Below are 23,216 nucleotides of genomic sequence, written 5' to 3' on the forward strand. Positions count from 1 at the left end.
CAAGCTACGCTCCGGTCTGCCAAATGCACGCCAACGTGCATTTTTCCTAGTTATTGTAATTTTGGTAAATGTGTCTGTGATTTATTTTATAAATTTTTCGGTGTTAATTAGACGAAAAAATAAAAAGTTAAAAAATGCATAAATTCATGACATTAAAGAAGCTGAAATCGGGGAAGCGACCATGAAAAGTGTGTGCTCAGAGAATTTATCAGTCTTAGGAATACGTATGATTCAGCCATAACAGCAGCGCAATCCTGTTAATGCATACACATCTACAGGCTTACAGCAGTAAAACACCTATTAGCGTTCTAATTAAGGCACAAAATCTGAAGTGATGCTCAACATTACAAGCCAGAGCATAAAAAGGTCAACAAATGGCATATCTCTCGCATTCTGAAGGTCAGGTATACCGTCCTTTACCTGGTTACACACTAGCTTTTGTGGAGCGTAACAAAGCAGCAGCGTCAGGACAAATAAACACAGCAGGTTTGACCTATTTAGTATCGCATAGAAGGGCCACTCCTCGCAGTGTCCATAAGTCAGGTGTTAAGGAACCAGGCTCCAACCACAATCCGGTTATAAAAGTTAAATCGGTTCGTCTGGGTTTTTTATATACGGGACACCGGTACAGCGGTGTCTTCAGTCCTTTAAGTGGATCACCGTTGACAGCAAAAACGTAAGCCACCGGCAAAGCAGTGAAAAGTACTTTAGGCGCTGATTCAACTAGCCGGGCATTCTTCTTGTCCCAGGATGCGCCGTCCAGAAAGAGCCCATACACGTACACTCCCGACTGTAGATATTAGAGCAATTAGCCATAGAACACAGTACATATATCTATCGTGTTCTGAACTTACATCTGGCCCGCTTTTGACATCCTCTTTGTACAGTTTCGTAATTTCATTGTGGAGCACGACAGTATCGAGGGCCCAGCCCTTATTAGCACGAGCCACTTCTTGACGCATGGCTGTAAGGAATCCTTGAGGGTTAAAAAAACCCGTCATCCAGAATACCGACGGTCGGGCTTCAAACAGCCAAGACACAAACTGCACATTGCGTTCCAGTAGTTCAGCAAACCAGAAGGACAGTGTCGTAGCCTCCCACGAAAGTTTCTTCCACAAGGCAGGAACACGGCCGTCGAACATGTTATCCAAAGCGTCGCGTAAAATCTGCAGTCATATTCTTGCATATTTTTCTGGTTTGAAGAAGAAAAAAACTGTAACTAGATTGTGATTACTCAGTCACACTCGTACCTCGTTCATGATGATTGTGCCGTCGATGGCCAGCTTCAAGTCCTGCAATGTCGTTCGTACGGCTGAAATGATCTTCTGCATGCGATCGACTTCCTGTCGCAGAAAGATATTCATGGGCATATTTTTCCCCATTTTCTCCAGTCTCTCCCGCATCTATAAAAATGCGCTGCATTTGTACTGCGCTGCATGCGCTGCATTTAGAAATGCGCTGCATTTAGAAATAATCGAAACTAATCGGAAACAGTCTGTATTATGTCGCATACTTCAAACTGATTATAATCTTTGGGCAACTGTTGGAGCATTTCCTCGGATTTTTCTCGCACAATCTCTTCTCTCGTTTTCCCAGCTCCACCCGAACTTTCCTTGGGCTGTATGCTGATTATTGTGTCGAATATATCGATAGCAAATGACGTCTGATACGTGATATCGGCATTGCGATGAAGCCCAAATGCTAAAGGGCTGTCAACCGGCGGCAGTTGTTCGATGGCCTCCAAATATTCTTGAACAGTTCTACATCGAGGAATTTTGTAGCCAGTACTGAATGCAAATTTGGTATCGAACATTTCCTCGCCAAACCACACTCGTGCAAATGTGTTCAACAGTCGCTTGTCAAAATCATCGGTTACGCGGCCACCGTACTGAACTTCTCCGAGCATATATCGGACGGTTTGGAAGGACACTGGCTAAAATACACGCAGATTATGCAGCAGATGAAAACGTAAGAGCGAGCAGATATCTAGGTAATGGGCAAGCAAGAAAAAGCAATGTACCTTTTTGGGATCCAAATCTTCAAGATGATGTTGAACAAACAAACAACTGGCATACCAGTCGGCGGAATTGAATTCGTAGGGAATACACCAGCCCAATGGTCCAAACTTGCGCCGCTCTTGTACAACCGAGTGCAAATAAGAGACTCCATAGATGAGTGGCTTCCAGTAAGGGGACGCTAGCAAATCCAACCAGTCCTGCGACACTCCAGCGTACGTACGCTTCAAACCGGCTTTAAGACCGGCCGGTGGATCATTTGTAAACTTTATTGAGGCCTAAACCGAAGCCACAAATTTTTTTTATTGAAAGCCGGCCACAGCCTAAAAAGTTTTGGCAAAGCTATCGCAAAGCTCGTGCAAATATACTTGTTTGTACAAATTTTTACTGTACTAATATAATTTATACTGATTACTCACATCACTGTACTGATATCTACTGATTACTCTGATTACTCACATCCAAATTCACCCGTGTGATTTACCTGAAGTAATGTTATAGAAAATCTTGAATGTGGTTCGGTAGTAATCCATAAACGAAAAGTTGGGAAGGATTTTTCTGCCAATACCACCGTTTCTACCAGTTCGTCCATGAAATCCAACCCCAAATGACAGTTTTGCAGTAACACCCATCCACCCTATTACATGAATGGCTTTCAGTAAACTCAGTCGAAGCAGCATTAAGTACTGTTAACGTTGACATACATGTTCTAGTGAATGCCGCAGAAGAGCACGGGCATGTATCTCTTGCCCTTGTCCCATGGATATGGCTGCAAAAGGAACTTCCAGCTTTTTGGACAGTGCTTCGATTTGATTCGTTGGATCTGATCCCATGGATAAGAAGCAAATCAACGGAACTCGAGGATCACTTTCAGCCCATGTTGCTTCGAGATTCAGCACCACCGGATCTGCAAACGCTCGGCCCAAACTATCGGCTATGTACTTCCTAGCCATGGCGATAGTGCGATCTGGGCAAAAGCTCCTGTTTCAAATAAAACAAAATACTTCACCAGTGATTAGACAGTGTATTAGCAGAAACTTTACCTGATCAGCAAAAACTTTTTGAAAACATCTAAACCGTTGTAGTTTTCATGTGGAAAGCTTTCGTTCTCGGGCGCCTCTTTGTCAAACCATCCCCGCCACTGCTTCTCGTGTTCCGCAACATGTCGGACAACGTCTCGATAAAAAGAGAGTTTGACAAGAGCCTGCAAATTGCTCCATGTAACGGGAATTATCCATTTGGGACGCAGCTTCTCGATCTGAGGATCAGGAGTAACCGTCGCACCACCTATCAAAGTGACAAATGCATCTTTTGCGCGTGTGCAGGTACTTACGGTCTTCCTGGTTACCTTTGATGAAGACTTGGAATTCATCGTATGTAACAGCTCCTTTTTGTAGATCGGTTTTAAGAGCCAGTAATATTGTGAAGAGGAATTTGTGTCGCTCGTACAGACCACGGCACGTATATCGGAATGTGGTGAGGGTTAAAGTCTCTATAATGGCTTGCACGCGAGCTGACACATTGGTGGATTTTTGGGCTCTACCAATAGACAGCTGATCATGTAAATATATTTCAGTTATAGGTGATTAACATTTTTTTGCCAAGATGGCGATGCTATAGTTAATTTATTCCCAGCTCGTTATGAGGTGGGACTCACTTCGCCATTGAAAGGTCGAAAAGTCCCAGAAACTGTTTCAGCGACACCTGATACATGACGTTAACCATGGTCATTTCCGAAATAAGGAAGTACAGGATACTTCCGCGGGAAGCGACGGGCCGGTATTCTTCTCTGGCGTTGTTGATTTTCTTTCTGGTTTGATCGGCAATAATCAGTTTGGCCGATACTTCTGAGGCTGTTTGCTTGGTGATCTTCAGCACATCGATGAGTGTGGGATCGTCAACAAGAGAACCCTTAATGCTAGTCAGCTTGTAAAGCAGATTCTCTTCCAGCTTCAGCTGCTTATTTTTGTTAGCGGCAACGTCCTCCATTAGCTTAGTCCGCTCTGCTTCCAGTTCTTTCTTTTCGGTTAGGATTACACGACCCAAAAGCTGATCTTCCAGACCTTTGGACGTGACGGTGAAGTCAATAATGGCACTGCGTGCAGACATTTCCGGAGTGTAGGATGGATTTGGTAGTTTTGTTGTGATGTACATTTTAAAACCGGCCATAACATCCACTTCTTTGTCCCCGATTTTCACTTTGTAAGTGGTACCAGATTTAATATAGTTTTTGTCTAGTACATTGTCCAAAACCGGATCGAATTCTTCTTCAACATCTTCCAGAAGCATGGGCTTTCCCAACGATAAGGCATCCTCCAGATGTTGTCGGAAGTACTTGTGGTTGAGAGTCGATACAACCAAGTTATTTTCTTTTTCCCGGTTCTTAATCCAGTTTTTGCCTTGCTGTTGCGGATCAATTAACAGAGGATACCGAGAGGACTGTGTGACAATAATGCCATTTTGGACGGAAAGGTCATCGTTTGGGAGGCCTTGCAAAGCCCAGAATTCAATCTGTATATGAAAATGATTAATTTTTAAACTCATAAAGATGAATATAAAAATTCAGACCATCTCTTTCATGTAAATCATGCAACACTGACGAAAACCGAGACATACCGTTGCCTCATCAATCAACATTGTTGTAATATTCAGGTCGTCGCTCAATGGGATTTTCCGTACTTCTATATCTTTCTGCCATTGTCGGCGCAGGATTTGTCGAAACTCTTGATTAAAGGGACCGGCGTAAGAAAGGAAAGCCGTGCAGATCAACACATCCCCAACGAGTCTAGTACGGAAACAGTACTGAATATTGTCATCAACATCAGAGATTTGTAATGTATCACGTACCGCTCAATTTGTGCCCGATACTCTTTGCTTTGCGATGTCCACCGAACCCGTTCACCACCCAGCATACCAATTAGCGTATTAGCAGCTGACATTTTCAGGCGACATAACGCAGCATCGTCCATTAAAGCTTTCTTCTCGCCCATGGCTTTGTCGTACACCGTTTGCACTACATCTAGTTCGGCTTGCTTTTCATCAAGCTTCTTCTGGGCTTCCTCCAACTGTTGGGTCGCTTCATTAAGTTTGCGTTCTTTTAGTACCAAAGCAGCTTTCAAAGGGAGCACTTTTCGATTGATCCAGTAGAAATCAGACATGGCCACCGTCCACAATAGTAGACCGACGACATCACCGGCGGATCGCATGGCTTCTGCTTTGTTATAGTTTGAACTGTTTATGTAAGGGGCCATCAAATCGACGGTTTCTTCGTTTATCAAATCGCGATCAAAGTTTTGAAGCATCCCAAGGAAGTTGCCGCTCATGACCTTATTTAAACGTCCGTCGGTTAGAACTTAGAATGCATGTCAGCACGTAATCACTTGCATAATCTGCATTCGTACCTTCAGCGCTTCTCCCCATGAAGGTTTAATGAACTGCTTCTCTGCATCCCAAGCCACTGGATCCAGTCGCTTTTGGAAGAGAATAAGACAACAGTCCATAATCTTCATCACCAAGAATGGCGGCTTGGCTAACTTTCGCACGGTTGCAATTGCAGCAGGTGCGATAGTCTGGAATCACGTTTGTCTATTACGGCTGACATTTGTGTTAAAATATTTGTCAAACCTTAAGGGCCTCCTCAGCCCGTTCCAAAAGAGGTTTGGCCTCCTCCAACATCTTTTCAGCCGCAGCTTTTTCGACAGAGATGACGTCTTTAATGACCTGCGCTTTATCTTTCTGCTCTTGCACAGCAACTTTGACCTTGTTGGCCGATTCTGCTTTGATGGCCACTTCAGAAAGCACCTGTTCAAGTGTCAGACATTTAAAACTTTACAGAACCAGCTACGGAATAAAGGTGTTCAGCCCAACAGATAACAATATGCAAACAAACCTTTTCTGCTTTTGCGCTAGCAACCGCCAAGTCGCGCTCTTTCAGGACCAAATCTTTGCTCAGCTGCGCCACTGATTCGCCAGCTTCGATAAGTTTCTCTAAGCCCAGCTTCATGCGATCGGCCAAATCAAGAAAAAGGGCAACTTTGCTTTTGTATACTAATTTGTAGATGTCCACAAAAGACAAGAAGCTCTTTGGGGTCACATGGGTCGCGCGACGGAAGCTGCATTTAACAAAATTAATGTTTCTAAAGAGTGATCGTTTCCGTACTACGGTAGCCCACATCAGGCCATCGCAAACACATACCGTTGGAAGTACTCCGTGCACGTCTGCGATACGGCATCGTGAATAGCTCCCATGGCTTCGATGACCTGCTGCTTTACTGCCGGAGTGCATTCAATAGGGAACGCTGAAATGAAATGCTTGCTGACCGCCACAAGTGCATCCCGCGGCCACTTGGTGAACCAGTTGATTGTGCAACCGGAAATCAGTCCCGGAAACTTCAGCGATCTGGCTCGGAATTTGCCACCGACAGGTGAAAAGCAAAGCACAACATGCAAATTCTTCTTAGCTCGGCTGGAAAAATATTCGTAGAGATTTTCGCCAGATGGGGGTCGTTTTGGGAACTCTTTCTTCATGGTGGCTACCAGCTCTTGACAGATTTCATCCAGTTCTTCGCGAGAAAACAGCTGTGATGGTTCACCGCCCTTCAGAATGTTATTCAGATATTCCAAAAAGCTTTCGTCCTTGACGTCATTGTCGGTGAAAATGAAAGAAATGCCTTTTCCGGCAGGTCCGCCGCTCATACGGTATAGCTGTTTAAGGTCGTCCATAAGATTTGTTACATTGTAGGATCTGAAAGACAAAACTGTATTGTGATTCTGAAGCTCAGTTCGTTACTCTTTATATATCAGGGCTATGGTCACGATACAGGCTTTGCACAAGTGATTGTTTAGAAACACCGCCAAAGTAGGCGCCTACACATTTGACTACTGCGCCCATAGTATGACTCGTATCGCAGAGTTTGCCGGTATCTCTTCCACCAGATTTTACGCCCCTGTAGCCGACAGCAGTAATGTTCCGATAAGCAATTGGAAGTACTCTCTATAATGTAAGAAGCTTCTACCGCTTAGATCATGTACCTCGTCAATGTTATTTGGAAGACCGAATACCCGGCAATGAAGGAAGCCAGTTTGGTTAGAGACTGCTTGCCAGATCCACCAACGCCGACCAGCAATGCATGTCCTCCCGGAGTATTGATGATACGAGAAATCTGAAGTTCACAGTTTTGATGTTCAACACATATGTGACGTAAGGTTGAATAAAAGATTGCCTCACCTTCACTAAATTAATTATAGCGTCTTCGAAGAACACCAAATCCAACCTCCCTCCTCTCACGTTCTCGTTATACATTCTCATGAAGTACATTAACCGTTCGCGTGCTTCGCCAAGCCCTTTGACTTGTTCATACAACTTCGGTGCTTCCAGTACCGCTCCTTCTGCTTCTTCTCCCGTTGGTTCTGGAGCATCGCGTAAAAAGTTGACAAAATACGGCTGATATCCTGCCAAGAAGTTGGAAATTCGGTCACCCAGTTTAGTTTGAGCGATGGACACCAGTTTCTGTTCGAACCAGGTTTTGTCTTCCTGAGTTATAAACCTGTAATAAAGATATAAATGTTGGCGGCTTTGCTTATTTTAAGATGCTTTTTTAAGGGTTGTGGAAATAAGCTACAATCGGATACTGCGCAAGTGTTGCAAGTGGAAAGCCTTTTAATTTCCTGTGCACCAGCTACTGATGACCTCTTTATCACTCTCGTAATTCAAGTATTGCACTAACGCAGTTTAATTACCGGTCAGCAATAACGCGAGTACACTCAAACTTCCAAAGGGCAGCCAGATCTTCAACGCTGTTCAGCTGCTCATAGGTAACTTTCAGAATGCCTTCCCAAATTCGAGATAAATCGCGCAGATTGAATACATAGTGAAATTTGGCCGGTGTAGGCAACATCTTCGCCTTGGTGGCTTGCCATAGCATTCTTGTGGCAGGAACAAGCTGTTTCAGCGTATCGCTCCATATGTCAAGATTAGGATAACGTGCACGACAGAAGTGACCTCCAGATATCACACCGAAGATTTTATCCATAGAGGAATCCGTAGGAATTGTGCAGTTGAAAATAGAAAACTGCCGCTTCAAACGCGGGGGGATATCGTTCCTCCCTCCACCCGGATGGTTCATTCCAGCGACATATTGCAAATCTAAAATTGTTGTGAACTCTCCTGGTTTATCCAAGCTGTAGAATCCCTTCATTTCAATAAGTTGCCGGACGATTTCATTAGTAACTTGATCACCCCATTCGTTCACAACAGGCATGCTGACATCGTCTATGAATACCGTCAGTTTTTTCCCACCCGGCGGTCCGTAAATCGTACCAATGCGTTTATCAACATAACTTTCAATGATCCTCTGCAAAAGAGCAAATAAAATAAGTGTCCTTTAAAGAAACAACAAAAAACTTGTGAAAGTACCTGAAACATCATTGGAGTCGTTGCAGAAGAGAAGTTCAGGCTTTTGAATGAGTGGACTTCCGGATCATACTGCTTCATGTAGCTCATTACCATGACGGTTTTGGCTGTGCCTTGTTCACCGATAAGAAGAACTGATTTACTCTGCTTAGCCAGCAGATCCATCATAAAGGTCGTGCGTACGTTGTCCACATTGGGCACAAGTATATTTCGGTATTCGGGTATACTGTCTTCGGGATACATGTACTCTTCTACCCGGGCACTCCATGGTTGCCAGTTTCCTATATAGCGAACCGTTAGTGCTGACTGTTGACCGGTGAGCGTAAAAATATGTTAACGTAATTTTCACTATTTTTATTCTCGCTGACCTTGCTTATCGACGATAAGGTCGAATAACTGCCGCATTTCACCGACAGTGCTTTGCAAACCCCATGCTGAAACTTTGCTCGCAAAGAATTCTTGCAGTTTGGTGCGGTCATTCAGTTCCATGATTGCTCCAAAGCTCCAGAGGACTGACAGCAGGACCATTTTCTCAGTGTGAGAAATCTGTGTATTTTCTTGTTTCAGCAAAGACGCATAAGACAACTTAGATTGCAGGCCGCGAATTTGTATTAGCCCGAGAAGGATGTCCAGTGCCTACAAGGAAGTTTGTTATTGCTATCCATTATAGGACTCTCGAACGCCGATTTCCAAACCTGCTTAATGAAGTTGCATTCCAGCACTTTGATTTTTGGCACGGTTTTCGAGGCAACAAAATCTTTAACGTCGTCAAAGATCTTCTCAAAGAATCCCATTAAGGTTGGTACATCTCCTTTGAACTGGCTTTTCAGCCACGCTTGCATGATGGGCTTCCACGTCAGAACTGAGGAACTCATGAAAACCATACCGTTCCGCGACACTGTGGCCGGGGATGCGTTGTTGACATTATCGGGTTCAAAGACGATCTTACAGGTCGGTGACATAGGAATTCGATCCCCGTTAGCCAGCGTTAGTGTCTGCGAAAACAATCGTGCTCTCTACTCAGTCAAGCCCGTTAAGCATGCTCATTTGCACAATGTTCCTCAGTCTTACTTTGTTGTCATCTAAAACAGAGTTCAGGTTTTCGATCCAAATGGCATCAATCGGTCCATCAAGAACGATCCAGACGTGTTCGTTCTTTTTGGCCTTAAGCGAACGTCGCCACAAAGTGGAAAAGATGCCATCAGTCCAGTCGTTCGTGGCCACATCCAAACGTCCAAACATCTGTTGAATGCAATTTTTAATGCTCAAATATTGCGGTTTCGTATTTACGACACAGAAAGATTCCCAGATACCGCAGATTACCTGGCTGGCAGTTATAGCTTTCGGATTCATGCGCATTTCTTTGTGTGGATTTCCCATTTCGGTCATGGCTTTCATTAGCACGGTTATACAGGTGGTCTTGCCCGAACCACTGGGCCCAAGCGCCATCATTCCATGTCGAACACGCTGGGTTTCAAACAACTGTACAACCTTTAGGTTCCAAGGAGGGTGATTAACCAAATTGGCTTGTTCACACTATGGATGTGGAAGCTCACAAATGTCAACAAAAGGTCAATCCAAAATCGAAATCATAGTGCAGCAAAAACAGCTGTACCTGATTAGCGATTGCTTTCTGCAGATCCACATAGGTATTGCTGTCCAGATTGAAACCGGGAAAGAGATCATTGATAAGGCTGTTAAATAACGGCTCATCTTCGTCCACAAGTTTAGACAGGTTCATGTCTCGCAGAACTCGCATGACAATAGCTTGCTCTGTGTCCTGTGGTCTGCTGCGCTTCTGGGCTCCGAGTGTGCGCAACACAGACAAAATATTGCGCAAGCCCCTAGAGCAATTTTGACCTGGAGTTTCGCATTGAAACAAGAGATGTACAAAGGTAGCACTTACCAATCGTAATGCACTTGCTTGCTGAGTTGTTCTTCGCACAGTTTGTACAGCACATAAAACTTTTGTGCCAAGATAACATTTTCCTGGAAACCACAGCTGGCCAGTTTGACGCGCATAATAATCTGACGATCAGGCACCATCATGGCCACGGTGCGAAACTGGATCTTCAAATTTTCCGGTAGCTCTTGACGCCCGGCGTATCCAGGGTTCATGGTCAAGAAACTGTCAAAATGTTTCCAATTTAGCGTTGTGTACAACGGTAAATCTAACAGACATTTTTTTAGAAAAAACACGAACATTCCAAATTCCGGGTTTAAAGGAACGCGATCGCCGTCGGAAAATATGAATTCCTTTTTCTTCTCCTTTTTGGCGGACAAAACAATATATATTTGTTGAGCAGCCACCGAAAGCACCGGGAGTTCAATTCGATTGAATTCATCGAAACATCCCCATGACCCAGATTGCGCAAGTCCTGAACCAAAATGGTCGTTAGTTTCATACTCCTACTGCATTTTAAAACGTTTTGCACTGTAAGCCATCAGAATTAACCTTTGTAGATGCGTCCAAGTCCGCGAAAATCCATTTGGTCTGAGCAGTTAAAGACCACAACGTACTTCCCCAGAGCTTTCCCCATATCTTTGGTTGTTTCAGTTTTACCTGTTCCAGCTGGCCCGGCAGGAGCACCACCCATGTGCATGCCAAGCGCTTGCGCAAGCGTGATGTAGCACCTGCCATGCAGTTGCAGTTAAATGGTCCATCACGAAAAACGTAAACTCAGTTTTGAACCTGTCGGTAAGAGGCGTAATGACCAATCGATCTGTGCATCCCAGAAACTCGTTCTGATAGATAAAATCAACATCGGTAATGGAAACAATGGTCTGGTCCACATCGTCTTGGAAGTAAAAGCGAGCTTGTTTTAGCCAAGCAAAGTCTGAGACCGAGCGGCAGTCCAATCGTACCTTGCGATTAAGTCAAGAAAATGCGTGGGCAGTCAAACGGAATAGGATATCATAGAACTAACCAGTTCATCGAAGATGTCTCGCTGATGCACGTGGATGGTAATCAAGGTTTCAAACTTGATGCGTTCATTCTTTGTCAAGTTGTGGGTGGTCTTCTCGATAAGTTTGTTGAGCATCGTGAGAAAGAGAGTGTTCGTCGTTTTCATGATCATTTTATCCACACGAGCGTTTTTCAGCGCAGCTTCGGCCATTCGGGTCCAGTAAAGCTGGATTCCGAGCAAACCAACCTAAAACAGTTATTGTAATTGGTGTACCAGTTTTTTTGTTTCGGATAATGCAAGTAAGTACTGTTATGCACCTGCGCTATGAACGCCTGTTGAAACGACATGAGTTCATAACTTGGTAGTGTCATAGCACGATTGGCATCCCGTATAACGCCGTGCAACGATCGCATCTGTTCTTTCAACAGTTCACCGAGCCACATCTCCACACCGCCACGTGCCAGCACATCTTGTTCTAACTACACAAAAATTAGTAGTTTAACAGTTAACCAAAATTCACTTATTCACTTAGTGCAGCGCAATTTACCGCGACTCTTTCGCCTTCTCTGGAAATGACTGTGGTGATTCGGTCATACTCTCGATCGCTAAATGCCACCTCATTGACGTTATCGAAGCAACTCAATAAATATGGTTGAATAGTATGAGAATCGCTGGCCTGTCCAAGAATTTCCAAAAGTACGGGATCCGAAACAAAGAAAAACCGTGGGAATACCAGCCGTTTGGCTTCCAGGTACCTGGAGGAAGAAAGGTCAGGACGCTATCACTATACCGAAGAAAACCATTCCGTACCCGGTTAGTGATTTTTGACAAAGCTCAAGCTGCTCCATCAACTGGGGCAACGTCTCTTGCATTGTTTCGTCGCCGACACAACACGGTATAACGCTAGGGTTTTCTTTGGCTCGCTGCATAATTTTCTGCCAAGTCTTGTCGATGCTCTGGAACCGCTTGGCTTCTTTTGGCAGCTGCTTAGCAATGTCACCGCCCACAAATACAGCCTCCAGATATACCCAAAGATTTTGAACAGCCAGCCATGTTTCCACGATTTCCGATGTGGTAGACAGCTTCTGAACCCATGACTGGATCTCCTTTTTGAATGGTACGTTGTACCTTGATCACATACAACAATCAAGCATTTAAAAAAGAATGCATGTAGTGGACCATGGCGGTACTAAAGAGAAGGCGTACGCGCGCCGTTTGTGACGTCACAGTAAGGCAAGCAGCCCGCTAGCGCAGTGCTTTAAGGCTCGTAGGCTCCATAGACTGCTATGGTGGACGCATTTTCACTTCCCGTGCTGTGGGATCACCGAGTTATAGTTCAAAAGAAAGAGAAAAAATTTCAAGTTTTATGATGCAAACGTCTTCAGTTATAAAAGCTAAGTGAGATTTCTAGAACGTCTCGAAAGTAAGCCGAGTTAGCGCACAAAGTCGATGCAACGGTCGGTCCAGACCGCGCGACCGTTGTGTGCCAATTGCAAACATTTTGAAACCTTTTTACAACATGTAATCGGCTTGAATTGCACACATATTATACACCGAAAATCTTAAAATTTTATTCTCTTTCTTTCAAGCTATAGGCCGCTCATTTTAAACTTTTAAAACTTAAAATCACTTAACAGGGCAACCAATGGAGCCTACAAACCATGAAGCATTGTGCAGATGGCTGGCTTGCCTTCTCATGACGTAGCACCGGAAGTAGGCGTGTCGCGCTAATGCCTTCTATTTAGTACTGCCATGAGTGGACACAACAAATTAGTATTATGTTTGTCAGAGTAGTTTACAGTTCTCTGTAAACTTGATTTGTGAGAAGTACCGGCTGCTATATTAAACGGCTCCTGCCATAAACATTTCGTTCTTATTACGGAGTGAACATACCGATTAGTCATTAAGGACCCAAGCACCATCAGACTGTCTTCCAGCATTGTGATAATTTCTACCATATCTCCACCTTTAACCAAGGCATCAGCCTTCCCTTTATACGGTGCAAATTTGATACTCTGGCCGGACCACATATCAATGACACCTTTCAATTTTGCCTCGATGTCCTTTTCCTTTGTTGCGGATATGCAAATATCCTGCAACCCAGACGAACATTTACATTCCAATACTTCTAATATGTATAATCGATTCTAATATTTTACTTCGATCTCATCTTTGTATTTAAGGATGGGAGCCTTCATGATATCTTTCAGCAGAAGATTCTTGCTGTCCATTTCCATGTCAAAGTGATGACCAGTCAGTGTAGATATGCGCACCCAGTGCCGATCCTTCATAGCTTTGTTGGTCATGGCTTCCAACGTTGGTACGACCTCCGTAAAGTCATCAATTTTTTTCTTTAGATCTTCGAACGCTTTCCAGTCCTTCATACCCTTTGGTAGTTTCTTGCAACGGGCCTGTAGGTCTTGCAGTTCTTGATTGATGGCATCCAGATTTAAGTTTTCCCAGGGAATTTCAAAATAATTATTAATCCGTTGCATTACCAAATTATACAGTCCGTATAGTTTCTGGAGAAGGAACAACTCTTTTTTGATTCGTTGCAGCTCAGGATATTCGCTGGTTTCCTGACCGAAGACTTCCAAACCTCCTGAATAGATCACATATCGCCGATAGAGGTCATCAAAGCGTGTTTGATAAATGTTCAGTCGTTCGCTGGCTTCTGCTGGCGTCAGCCCAGGTTGCATTGGACCATTCTACCACGGTGAACCATCAGTTACTATTGCTAAGAGTGGACCAAATTGAAATAAGTAAGCCTTTTACCTGATCATAATCCGACACGTATTCTATCGAATCATAGTGGAACTTTTTGAACCCATCAACCACTTCCGTTTTTAGGATCGGCTGCATACTAAGAAGCTCCGTTTGCATTTCATGGGATTTTTCGATAACTTTGGCAAAGTTATAGCGTAGTGTATCGACCGCTTCGATTTCAGCCTTCGGTAGCGCTATTCCAAAACTTTGAATAGTATAGAAAGCCTCCTAGAAACAGATACTACATAATAGCCGAAGTTAGAAAACATGGTTTGATACTGATGAACAACTTCCGTGCGCACCTCTATAGGACTTATTAGACTGTCGACATCCACTTCCTTGTCACGAATAAGATCCAGAGCAACAAGAATTTTCTTCGCGCTTTCTACATCTTTGGCCGGTGTCTGGAGTACCTTTGCCTGTTCGTCGAGGAAATTAGTTATTTCTTTTAAACTTCCACTAGACTGTGTTTTCAGAGCACGAGCAACAGAAGCACGCCATTCTTGAATTTCCTTCTGGGCCGACTGTTTTAAGAAGTGAGTGTCAACAGCAATGCAGTAAACAATTTCATAAGAATTCAGTTCATCAATCTTTTCCTCCAGCGAGCGCAGATAATCCAGCAGATGTCGGTAGTCACTCATTGTCGGCTTCTTGCTTTGAAAATCCTAACGATTCAAAATGTGACACATGCAGACCTTATAAAATTGTATAATACTTTTCGTCGGCAAAATATTTTTGTTTATGTCACTCGTATTTACCCGAACTATAACGTCTTTATGGCTGGAAAACAAGGGAGCCAAAAATTCGTATTTTTCCAGATATAGTGCCACACATTCAGGTAACAGCTTATACGTTTCCTCGACGGAAGAAATGAACGAATCGCAAACCATCATATAGTCACGGACGACATATTGCTTTTGCCGGGTTTCGGCTTTTTCCGCTAGAAGATTAACGTATTATTTATGTTTCACAAGAGTTTCCGGACCAGTCAAACCTTTGACAGTTTCGTCCAGCTTAATAATATCCTCAAGAAATGTTGCCTGATCAGCCGGCGCCCGTTCCAGATATCCATCATTACTTGGATCCTTAAAGACGGCGTCAATTGTTCCGTCCATGTGCCGCTTCCCCCAGCTCGTTATCTGGTCACGAATTTTTACTACTGACAGCGTAGCTAGCTGCGCCGCTCTTTGTGCCTCGGAAACTGGAGGAACTGTTGTCTGTGAAATCAGCAACGCTGCCGCTTACTTGACGAATTATACAGAACTGAGCCTAAGCTATACAGCGCTCTTCTTTAGGGAGAGTGATAAATCCCGTACTGTTCACAATGAACTTACCACTTTTCCATTCACAACCGCAACGCTGACTTGGAAAAACGGCATGGGCACCGGACCGGCATGAGGTTCGTCATGATGGGAACCATGAGGATGCTTTTCGTTGTCTTGTCTAGGTTCTTTGTGCCCAAAAAGCTTTTGCCACCACGGCAGCTGGAATCCTCTGTTAAGCATAAATTTCGGTTTAGTGACTAACCATACGGTGCGACCATATTTACTTTACATTTAAAGGTGCCAAATAAAAAAATTATTTTAACAACATGGTGAAACAAAAACCGGAAGCTCCAGTAGCGCAGAAAAATTTAAAAACTTACAATGAAAACGACGACAAAGTGCAAGGATGGTAAAGTAACACGTTGTACTCTTTATGCCTACTGTCTTGTTGCAAATACACTACTGCTTCGGCATTAGTCAGCAACCGTTGTGAACATCTGTGAACTTTCAATAGACATTTCGAACAAGCGGCCTGGCGGTCCCCATGTGGTTATTGCGCAGTTAACTGCTGAACGCAACCGAATCAGGGAGCGGCGATACAGGACAGAAAGATAGTGACCGGTTGTTTAAAATGCATAGTCAAAGAGACCGGCTGTTTCGAAAAGCCGAAGCAGTCATAGATCCAGTAGCTGTGATTGCGAAAGATGTTCCGCAACCTTACCGGTGAAACGGAACAAGCTTATCCAGAAGGAACTGGACAGCGGATATCGTAACACGTTCCAAGATGTGGAAGATCAGCTGATCGTAGGATATGAGAGCACTGGAAGCTGCCACATGAAAAGCTTCGCCAATTTTTCCGTCTTCTTCGGCTTCTTCCCATACGGAATGGCGCGAGTGGGAGGAGCGTGGCACAATAGGGACATTCCATCGGGGCGGGATGCGCTTGTCCCATTCAACACGTTTCGGTGCAGCGATCGTGGCGCACAAATGACTAGCGTGGCATAATGCTAATTCCGCCGTGGCACTGGCATGTTCCAAATGGTGCACGATATGCGAAAACCAAATCTAGTCCAGAAACCACTGAGTTATGCTAACGGTATGTACTGTACCAAATCAGGAAATACTTCATACAGGTAGAATATCTGAAAATTCTGCTGCATCCCACGAGCCAATTTCAGGGAAACAGGAAACATTTAATTCCGCCAAATGATGGCAGACACTTTCCACTTTGGAGTGATAGGTGATCACCGCCTATCATGATGCTAGTTGAAAGATTTTGTGAACAAGCAACGTCACAGCAAGGATCTCACTTTGGCATGCAGATATTCAGCGATCCGCAAGTCACGCATAATTTTGGGGAATAAGTCCGTGAATTCACTCATAACGTTCTTCCATTTAAAGCGAGTCAGCCCCAAATGCAACACCGCATTCACCTTACTGGAGCCCACCAACAAGACATCTTTCATAGTTGCAGGCCCCCTCGATTGCAGATTTACTAGTCTTCGAACAAATTCCTAAATTAATGTAATCCAAATTAACTTGAATTATGCTGCTGTTCTGCAGTATGTGACCGTTTTAAACGATAACTTTTAACCTACCTCCATCATTCTGCTCAGTTCCGTCGGATGGACGCTAAGAAAGTAGTTTAAGGCACTCTCCGGTTGGGCTGGAAGTTTGTTTTGTGTTATAAAACGCTGATCGTCCAAAACCTGAAGTAGCTCGTTATTCAAATTAAGCCGCATTCCTTTGGCTGGATTCAGCTTTTCCAATGATGTCGTACGGACAAAAATGCTGGTTCGCAGTGCTGTGATTCGAAACGACCATCGACTATAACATTATGTTTTGCTTCTTATTTCTGCATTGTTACCATCAACTAATCCCCGTGTCATCCAGTACGTTCTGCGGGTCCAGTAGGTTTCGCAGAGACCCTTATAGGATGTTAATTTATGCATGTAGGCAGCGTGTTCATCAGCAAACGCGCTTAGTTGGCACATTTTATCCACAATCTGCAGGTTCAAGCCTTTGACCACCATGGACATTTCATACCGTACCCAGTAAGATACTCTACACAAGCATGTTTGGCTTAATGATTTCACAGAAACAAACCTCTAAACAGTTTAAATGGTGTCGCGCCAGGGCCGCGTTGAATTCGCAGTACCATGCGAAGTTCGCATTGGTGGCAGAATATTTAGGCATTTTCTTTCCTATATCCCCGCTCTACACTTTGTGACAAAAAGGTCAACTCACATATGCAAATCTTTTGCGCTGGTGACAGCCAACGGTTTACCTCAAAAGCAAGAGTGGTTCCATTTAAACGAATAACTTGTGAAGGATCCCAGTACTGCATCAACAGCAGCCGTTGATGCTTGCTCAACGTGCGTATCCTACAATACAAATCATCAGTTATGTATAACCATGGCAGTACTCTACTATTAAGGCAAAAAAGCGACACGCCTACTTCGGGTGCTACGTCACGATAAGGCAAGCCATCCAACAGCGCAATGCTTTACGGCTCGTGGGCTCCATAGGTTGCTATGTTAAGCGCTTCGAGGTTTGCTCAAATTCAAAACGAGTGACCTACAGCTTAGAAGATAGACAAAAAATTTTAAGATTTCTGATTTTAAGATTTAAGTTTGTGTGGAGTTTGGGCTGACTAGAGGTTTCACAAAGGTTCTGGAGTATATGCAGTTTGCTCACAACGGTCGTGCGGTCTGGACCGACCGTTCTATTGACTTTGTACTGTATGCTAACTCGATTTGCTTTCGAAGCATTTTAAAAACCTCGGTTCGCCTTTTTTATTGAAAACGTTTGCATAAAAAAACGTAAAATTTTTTGGGCTTTCTTTTGAGCTATGCCAGGATGATTTTGTTGCACGATAAAGCGAAATACGTTTACCAAACCACCAATAGAAGTATGTGGCGTATACACAAGCGGCTTGCCTTAGTATTGCGCAATCGAATTCGCTTTGCTGCCTTAATAGTATAGTACTGCCATGGTATAACGCATGCTCAGCCGGAAAGCAGCTCAGCACGGCGTATTCTTGATTTTATTTACCTTGTTCCTAGATCTAGACTTTCAGAAGTTGTGCGAGAACTCTCGAAAATTGCCGAAAACAATTTCCAGGCGTGAATCTAAATAGTGAAGTTGCAATAGCGCACGCAATATTTTTTCGTATGCGTAAGAAATTAGTAAGAATACGTGGAATACCTACGCTAGCAACATGGAAAAAATTGCTAAATTCCTTCGAATCGTTCATGAAATCCTGGTTTTCGACATTGAAAATTTCCTTCAGCCTTTGTTTGAGCTGATAAAAGGCACTTTCCATCCAGTGCAGCGCTGGATCCATGCCCACAACGTGCATGTTCCAGAGCTTAAGATAGTCAACGAAATGCTGGAATATTCTTGCTACCTAACCACCGCAATCCTTTAACTGTCTGCAGTACAAAAATTGCCATGATTTACCTTTGCCTAACCTTTTTGATGCGAACACCAAGTAGCCTTAGCTGATCAAAATTGTGACTGCTGAAAATCAGGTTGCCAAACTGGGCTGTAGTCTGTAAGTACAGCTGTACAGCGGTATCACATTCGCGAAGAATTTCCACTGCCGACAAGTAGTCCTGGTCGAACAACTGATCTTTGCCTTCTGGCAGCAAAGCGTTGCTGATGCGGCCCATCAACATGCTAGAAAGCTGTTAAATTTGCATAAAGCCAGTTACATGAACTTGCTAGATTTGGCGATTTACTTTCACTAAAGCGGACACCCGCCAGTTATCTCCAAAGGTCTTGCACTGGAAATCTGTGGTGCATATCCAGGAAATCAGTTCCGGCATGTGCTGATTAATTTCTTTCTGAAACAATATAAATAAAATAAAGAGTTAAGCCATCACCGTAGTCAAAGAGCTATCGCGGTACCATTGTCGGATAAAAAAGAATCGAGAATTTGTCAGCACAATCCAGCAGTTGGCTGTACACCTTTCTAACGTCGCCATAAATTTCGGTCGTGCGTTTTACTAGCCGGGTGCATAAATCCTGCAAACACGAAAATGAAAATTACGGTTCAGAATTTCAAATCAGTTAACTTACAAAAACTTTCTGTCGTTTTTCTTCATCTGGCTGCATTCTCAAGAATAAAGTGATGGCATTTTGAAAAATATCAGAACGAAGCATATGCAGAACTCGATAGAATTTGATTGTTGCTGCTCGCCAAATCTGCACTTCGTCCATAATGTCGTTGCCTTTGTTAGCTATTTGTGCATTGTTGCTGACAAACGTCTCAACATCAAAGATGTGGGCGTCCATCTTGTTGAGGACAAAACAACCGGATAATGAAAGGTAGCAATATATAAAGAAGCAAAGCAAATCAGAACATACATTTGACACGAGCCTAAGCATTTGCGTAACCACATCGTACGCCAAGTGGTTTACAGCGTCGGGTGCTCGTTCTGCAGTCGACACCTCCATTGGAATTGTGCAGCATGCTTTCCAAAGTCAAGGTGAGGAGTATCGTTCACAGCTTGTTCAGTTTCTGCAAAACAGTTTACGTTTCACATTAGAGGTACGAAATTGGAATATGGGGTTCTACCTTTAAAATCACGCATTGATTCTTCCAGTACGCGGAAAAAAAACTGTTTTCTCTCGGGGCTGAGGAGGAAGTTCTCGGCGGGAACGGGATGATTCCATGCTCGCAATACTGCAGCGACTTTGGCTAACCGGTCAGCAATGCAAGCCTGTACGCCGGGATATTGCGAAATGTTCAGTGTTCCGAAGGATGTTTCCTTTCGAGAAGAAACATAACCCAGCATTACTATCAGCTTGGGGAGGCTCGTGGCAAACCAGCTCTAGTGGATAATGCTTACATCGACAATGTTTTTTTCGGTTAATGTGGTCTGCTTGGACAGTTTAACCAAGTACATCGTTTCCGCTTTCAGTTCACCCGAATCAGGCGTTAACGTCGTAAAGGGCGAAATACCTGGTGTTGTGTAATTGTGTAAATAAAATGGCGCTGATGTACTGTAAACAAATAAAGCGTCTGGCCACCAGCTATGAACATTTCGCTGCAATACCTTTGACAGTTCCGTGATAAGTTGTAAAAAAAACCATCTCTCCGTCCGCGCGAACGAAATCATCATACGCGGCAATAACCTTAAAATATCCGTTTTTTAGTTTATTTTAAACGTGCTTGCGCCTTGCTATGCCACCTCTCGTGCTATATATGGCAGCATACGTATGTACAAGCCCATCCGGAAACAAGAGCATCACTATACGTGAGTAATCACCGTAGAGATCGGCTTAAGCTATTAGCGCGGCATGCGGTGATTTATCGCATATAGTGCTCTTGTTTCCGGATGGGCTCGTAACAAAGTAAAAAATTGGAACGCTCTTTTTCAGTTCGTTATGGTAGTCACCTGTAGGCTGTAGAGTGGAGACATTACAGTAGTCATTGTCATTACACCCTGTAGCGGCCCACGGTCAAACTCTGACTTAGATTTTGACCGCTCAAACTCTTACTCTGACTGCTCAAACTCTGACTCTTACTGCTTGAAGTGTGACTCTGTCTGCTCAAACTTTGACTCTGACCGCAACACTTTGACAACCAAAACTGATTAAAAGAAGCAGTTCTTAGATTTCTTAGGTTATTCCTAGCTTTGTTATTTTTTCCAAGAATAATCTGAGAAATCTTAAAGTAACTTAAACAAGCCAAAAAATAAAACCTAGGGATAAAACCTAAGAAATTTAAGAAACATAAGAACAGAAGTTGAAAAACCTAAGAAACCTTCGAATAACCTGAGAAAGTCATATTTCGAGCAGTAAAGAGCCACGGTTTTGTACTCAAAGTAGTAATCAAGAGTTTTAGAAGTGAGAGTCAGAGTCAGACTTTGAGCGGTCAAAGTCTGAGTCAGAGCTTGAGCTTGAGGTCCCCTGTGACCCGTGACGGCACATGGTCTCTGCCGATGTCTATAGACAGAGCGCCCAGACGAGTCAGCCTGGGCATTTGGATTTCTGCCGGTACTACGACTTTTCGCAACAACAAGTTATTTTTTACATTTCGCACATTTCGTACAATGGGTTATCCATGTTTTACGTAGTAACGTAGTTACCGCTCCATGAGCTCATGGAGCAGTGACTATGGAGCGGTAATTATGATGGAGGCTCGATCGTTGCCTTCATCACAATTTTTGCACATAAAATTTAATATGCAAGCCACAAGTCTTGATTTCACACACTCTTGCGTTATAAACTGCTGATCGCAGCTTTGCTCGAACAGAGGCAGCACGATGATCGGTTGTTCAAAACATACGTATAGTGAAAGCGACCGTTTTTGAGAAATATCGAAATACCCGAAGAAAATAAATATGACGTTTTTAATACTTACGTGCGAAACGTGTGTTCACATTATTTTCATTGGTGTTTCGTTGGTTGTTTTTGAAAAACGATTAGTTGCGTGAGTACTCACATCAGAACACGCTCCCAAAAGCTCTTCTGCCACTTCATTCGCTAGCGAAAACGCGATGGATAAACGGCGGCAGAGGAACTTGTACACGCCAGATTGCAGTTTTTGGCGTACTGTGTCATCCATTCTGTTTCTCCGTTAGTATGGTTGATAAAGTGGCTTCGTCCGTGCTCTCAAATACGATTCATTATTCTGAATGCTGACAGCGGAACTTACTTATTTATTATCGTTTTTTTTGACATCAGTTACAAGGACTTATGGCAACACGAATAGGCAGGACAACAATCAAATCAAATTAGCCCGCCCGCCAATCACAACTTCTTCGTTGTATGAACCACTTCGCAAAACAGATCTAAGTTTTCGAACATGCCAAAATATTTTATGAACTAGACCAGGATAAAATGTAATATCTATGTCTAATATAATATCTATGTCTTTTTGTAACATACAAAATGCAAAAACAATTTTTCGAGTTATTAATTCATTCTGCGAAGGTTGCAAGGCCGTACACGTACTGTCCAACCGACATAAATCATTCACTGGTGTACGAATTGATCAACATCAAACTTGCGCCACTCGGTCAACTGGTACCCGTGGCAACAGGGCTTACCGGTTAACTTCAAAAAACTTTACGGTGAGTACGAGTACGGTTTGAAAAACTTGGTTAAAGCGTATTATTCTAAGCAAAAACCGAGCATGGATGAATTCTGGCTATCGACTACTACTTTGATCTGAGCAACTAAATATTATGGCAATCCTTGTTATTACTTGTTAGCGCAACGGTGTAACATACGGTATAACAGGCATCTGTAACCGACCAAAACGCCCGGACGACCAAGACGTCCGACGGATGTTGTGGTCACCGACTATACTGTCCGGGAGTAAAAAACCGTCCGCCGTAAATTTTGCCCTCCTCCAGTTTTTTCGCTTTCTCGGTGCAGCCTAGTGCTTCTTGCTTTTTTTTCGAGCCGGACACTTTGATCAGTGCACTATTAAAGCCGGGACACTTTGGTTGCAGCACGATTTTGCAGTTAAAACGGGTGCGTTTAAACGGAGCGATAACACAGGTGTGGTCCGTGTGGAAATTAAACCAAGGCGGCTTTAGAAAATACCAAGACTGCGGTTTACGTAGCGTCTGCCCGGTAATACTTTTTGCTTAGTTTGTGGGAGGTATGAGTACAATCAAGCTCAATATTTCGCATAGAAACCGATGTACCAAAAGCTGCATTCGGAATTCGTTGTTCAGAAAATAGTGGGAGGAGTACAAGGTGGCCCAAACGTGGTGTGATGCTGGGCCTGCAACCACACCGGCACACATAGCAGACGTTTCTGCATTTCAGTTTTAAAAGGTCTTATTTTCGGGTGTATTGTTTTTCAGTAACGCCATACGAGCTACCAAAA

The 23,216-nt window shown here is 43.5% G+C and overlaps 1 protein-coding gene across 5 annotated transcripts; it reads right to left on the bottom strand.

Annotated features, from left to right (window-relative positions):
• Positions 1–203: 203 nt before the first annotated feature.
• Positions 204–22,987, bottom strand: LOC129590274 (dynein axonemal heavy chain 8-like). Of its 5 annotated transcripts, XM_055485417.1 has the most exons (58): positions 21,819–22,987; positions 20,428–20,506; positions 20,221–20,333; positions 19,947–20,139; positions 19,736–19,889; positions 19,448–19,663; positions 19,277–19,393; positions 19,108–19,212; positions 18,838–19,053; positions 18,576–18,773; positions 18,419–18,495; positions 17,652–17,748; positions 17,471–17,581; positions 17,232–17,370; positions 16,963–17,168; positions 16,675–16,878; positions 16,496–16,615; positions 16,086–16,429; positions 15,434–15,593; positions 15,094–15,316; positions 14,858–15,039; positions 14,402–14,764; positions 14,109–14,327; positions 13,493–14,041; positions 13,227–13,426; positions 12,144–12,461; positions 11,881–12,088; positions 11,651–11,812; positions 11,355–11,579; positions 11,120–11,292; positions 10,883–11,061; positions 10,631–10,805; positions 10,334–10,555; positions 10,043–10,271; positions 9,751–9,963; positions 9,499–9,669; positions 9,123–9,422; positions 8,796–9,063; positions 8,431–8,708; positions 7,755–8,368; positions 7,243–7,561; positions 7,047–7,177; positions 6,211–6,759; positions 5,905–6,127; positions 5,640–5,816; positions 5,417–5,584; positions 4,863–5,341; positions 4,632–4,800; positions 3,673–4,526; positions 3,364–3,554; positions 3,059–3,302; positions 2,720–2,996; positions 2,500–2,652; positions 2,021–2,293; positions 1,514–1,933; positions 1,251–1,403; positions 855–1,166; positions 204–790 (listed from the first exon to the last, which is right to left on the bottom strand). In XM_055485417.1, exons 5-58 carry the CDS (start codon positions 19,823–19,825, stop codon positions 494–496), a joined length of 13,260 nt encoding a protein of 4,419 aa, XP_055341392.1. In that variant the 5' UTR covers positions 19,826–19,889; positions 19,947–20,139; positions 20,221–20,333; positions 20,428–20,506; positions 21,819–22,987; the 3' UTR covers positions 204–493. The 5 variants fall into 5 exon arrangements, with proteins under 5 accessions (XP_055341392.1, XP_055341393.1, XP_055341394.1 ...); XM_055485418.1 differs by lacking the exons at positions 19,448–19,663; positions 19,736–19,889; positions 19,947–20,139; ... (1 more) ...; positions 20,428–20,506; positions 21,819–22,987 and having other exon boundaries at positions 18,838–19,045; positions 19,277–19,292; XM_055485419.1 differs by lacking the exons at positions 19,108–19,212; positions 19,277–19,393; positions 19,448–19,663; ... (3 more) ...; positions 20,428–20,506; positions 21,819–22,987 and having other exon boundaries at positions 18,827–18,965.
• Positions 22,988–23,216: the final 229 nt, after the last annotated feature.

This window comes from Paramacrobiotus metropolitanus, unplaced genomic scaffold (assembly GCF_019649055.1).
Source record: "Paramacrobiotus metropolitanus isolate TYO unplaced genomic scaffold, Prichtersi_v1.0 Parri_scaffold0000039, whole genome shotgun sequence".
Taxonomy (NCBI): Eukaryota; Metazoa; Tardigrada; class Eutardigrada; order Parachela; family Macrobiotidae; genus Paramacrobiotus; species Paramacrobiotus metropolitanus.

Excerpts from the sequence above, each read along its gene's own strand:
- LOC129590274 (XM_055485417.1), bottom strand. The coding sequence starts at position 19,825 with ATGGAGGTGTCGACTGCAGAACGAGCACCCGACGCTGTAAACCACTTG. Across the intron at positions 3,303-3,363 it reads ATTCCAAGTCTTCATCAAAG|GTGGTGCGACGGTTACTCCT; the intron begins GTAACCAGGAAG and ends TCACTTTGATAG. Across the intron at positions 1,167-1,250 it reads GCACAATCATCATGAACGAG|ATTTTACGCGACGCTTTGGA; the intron begins GTACGAGTGTGA and ends ATATGACTGCAG.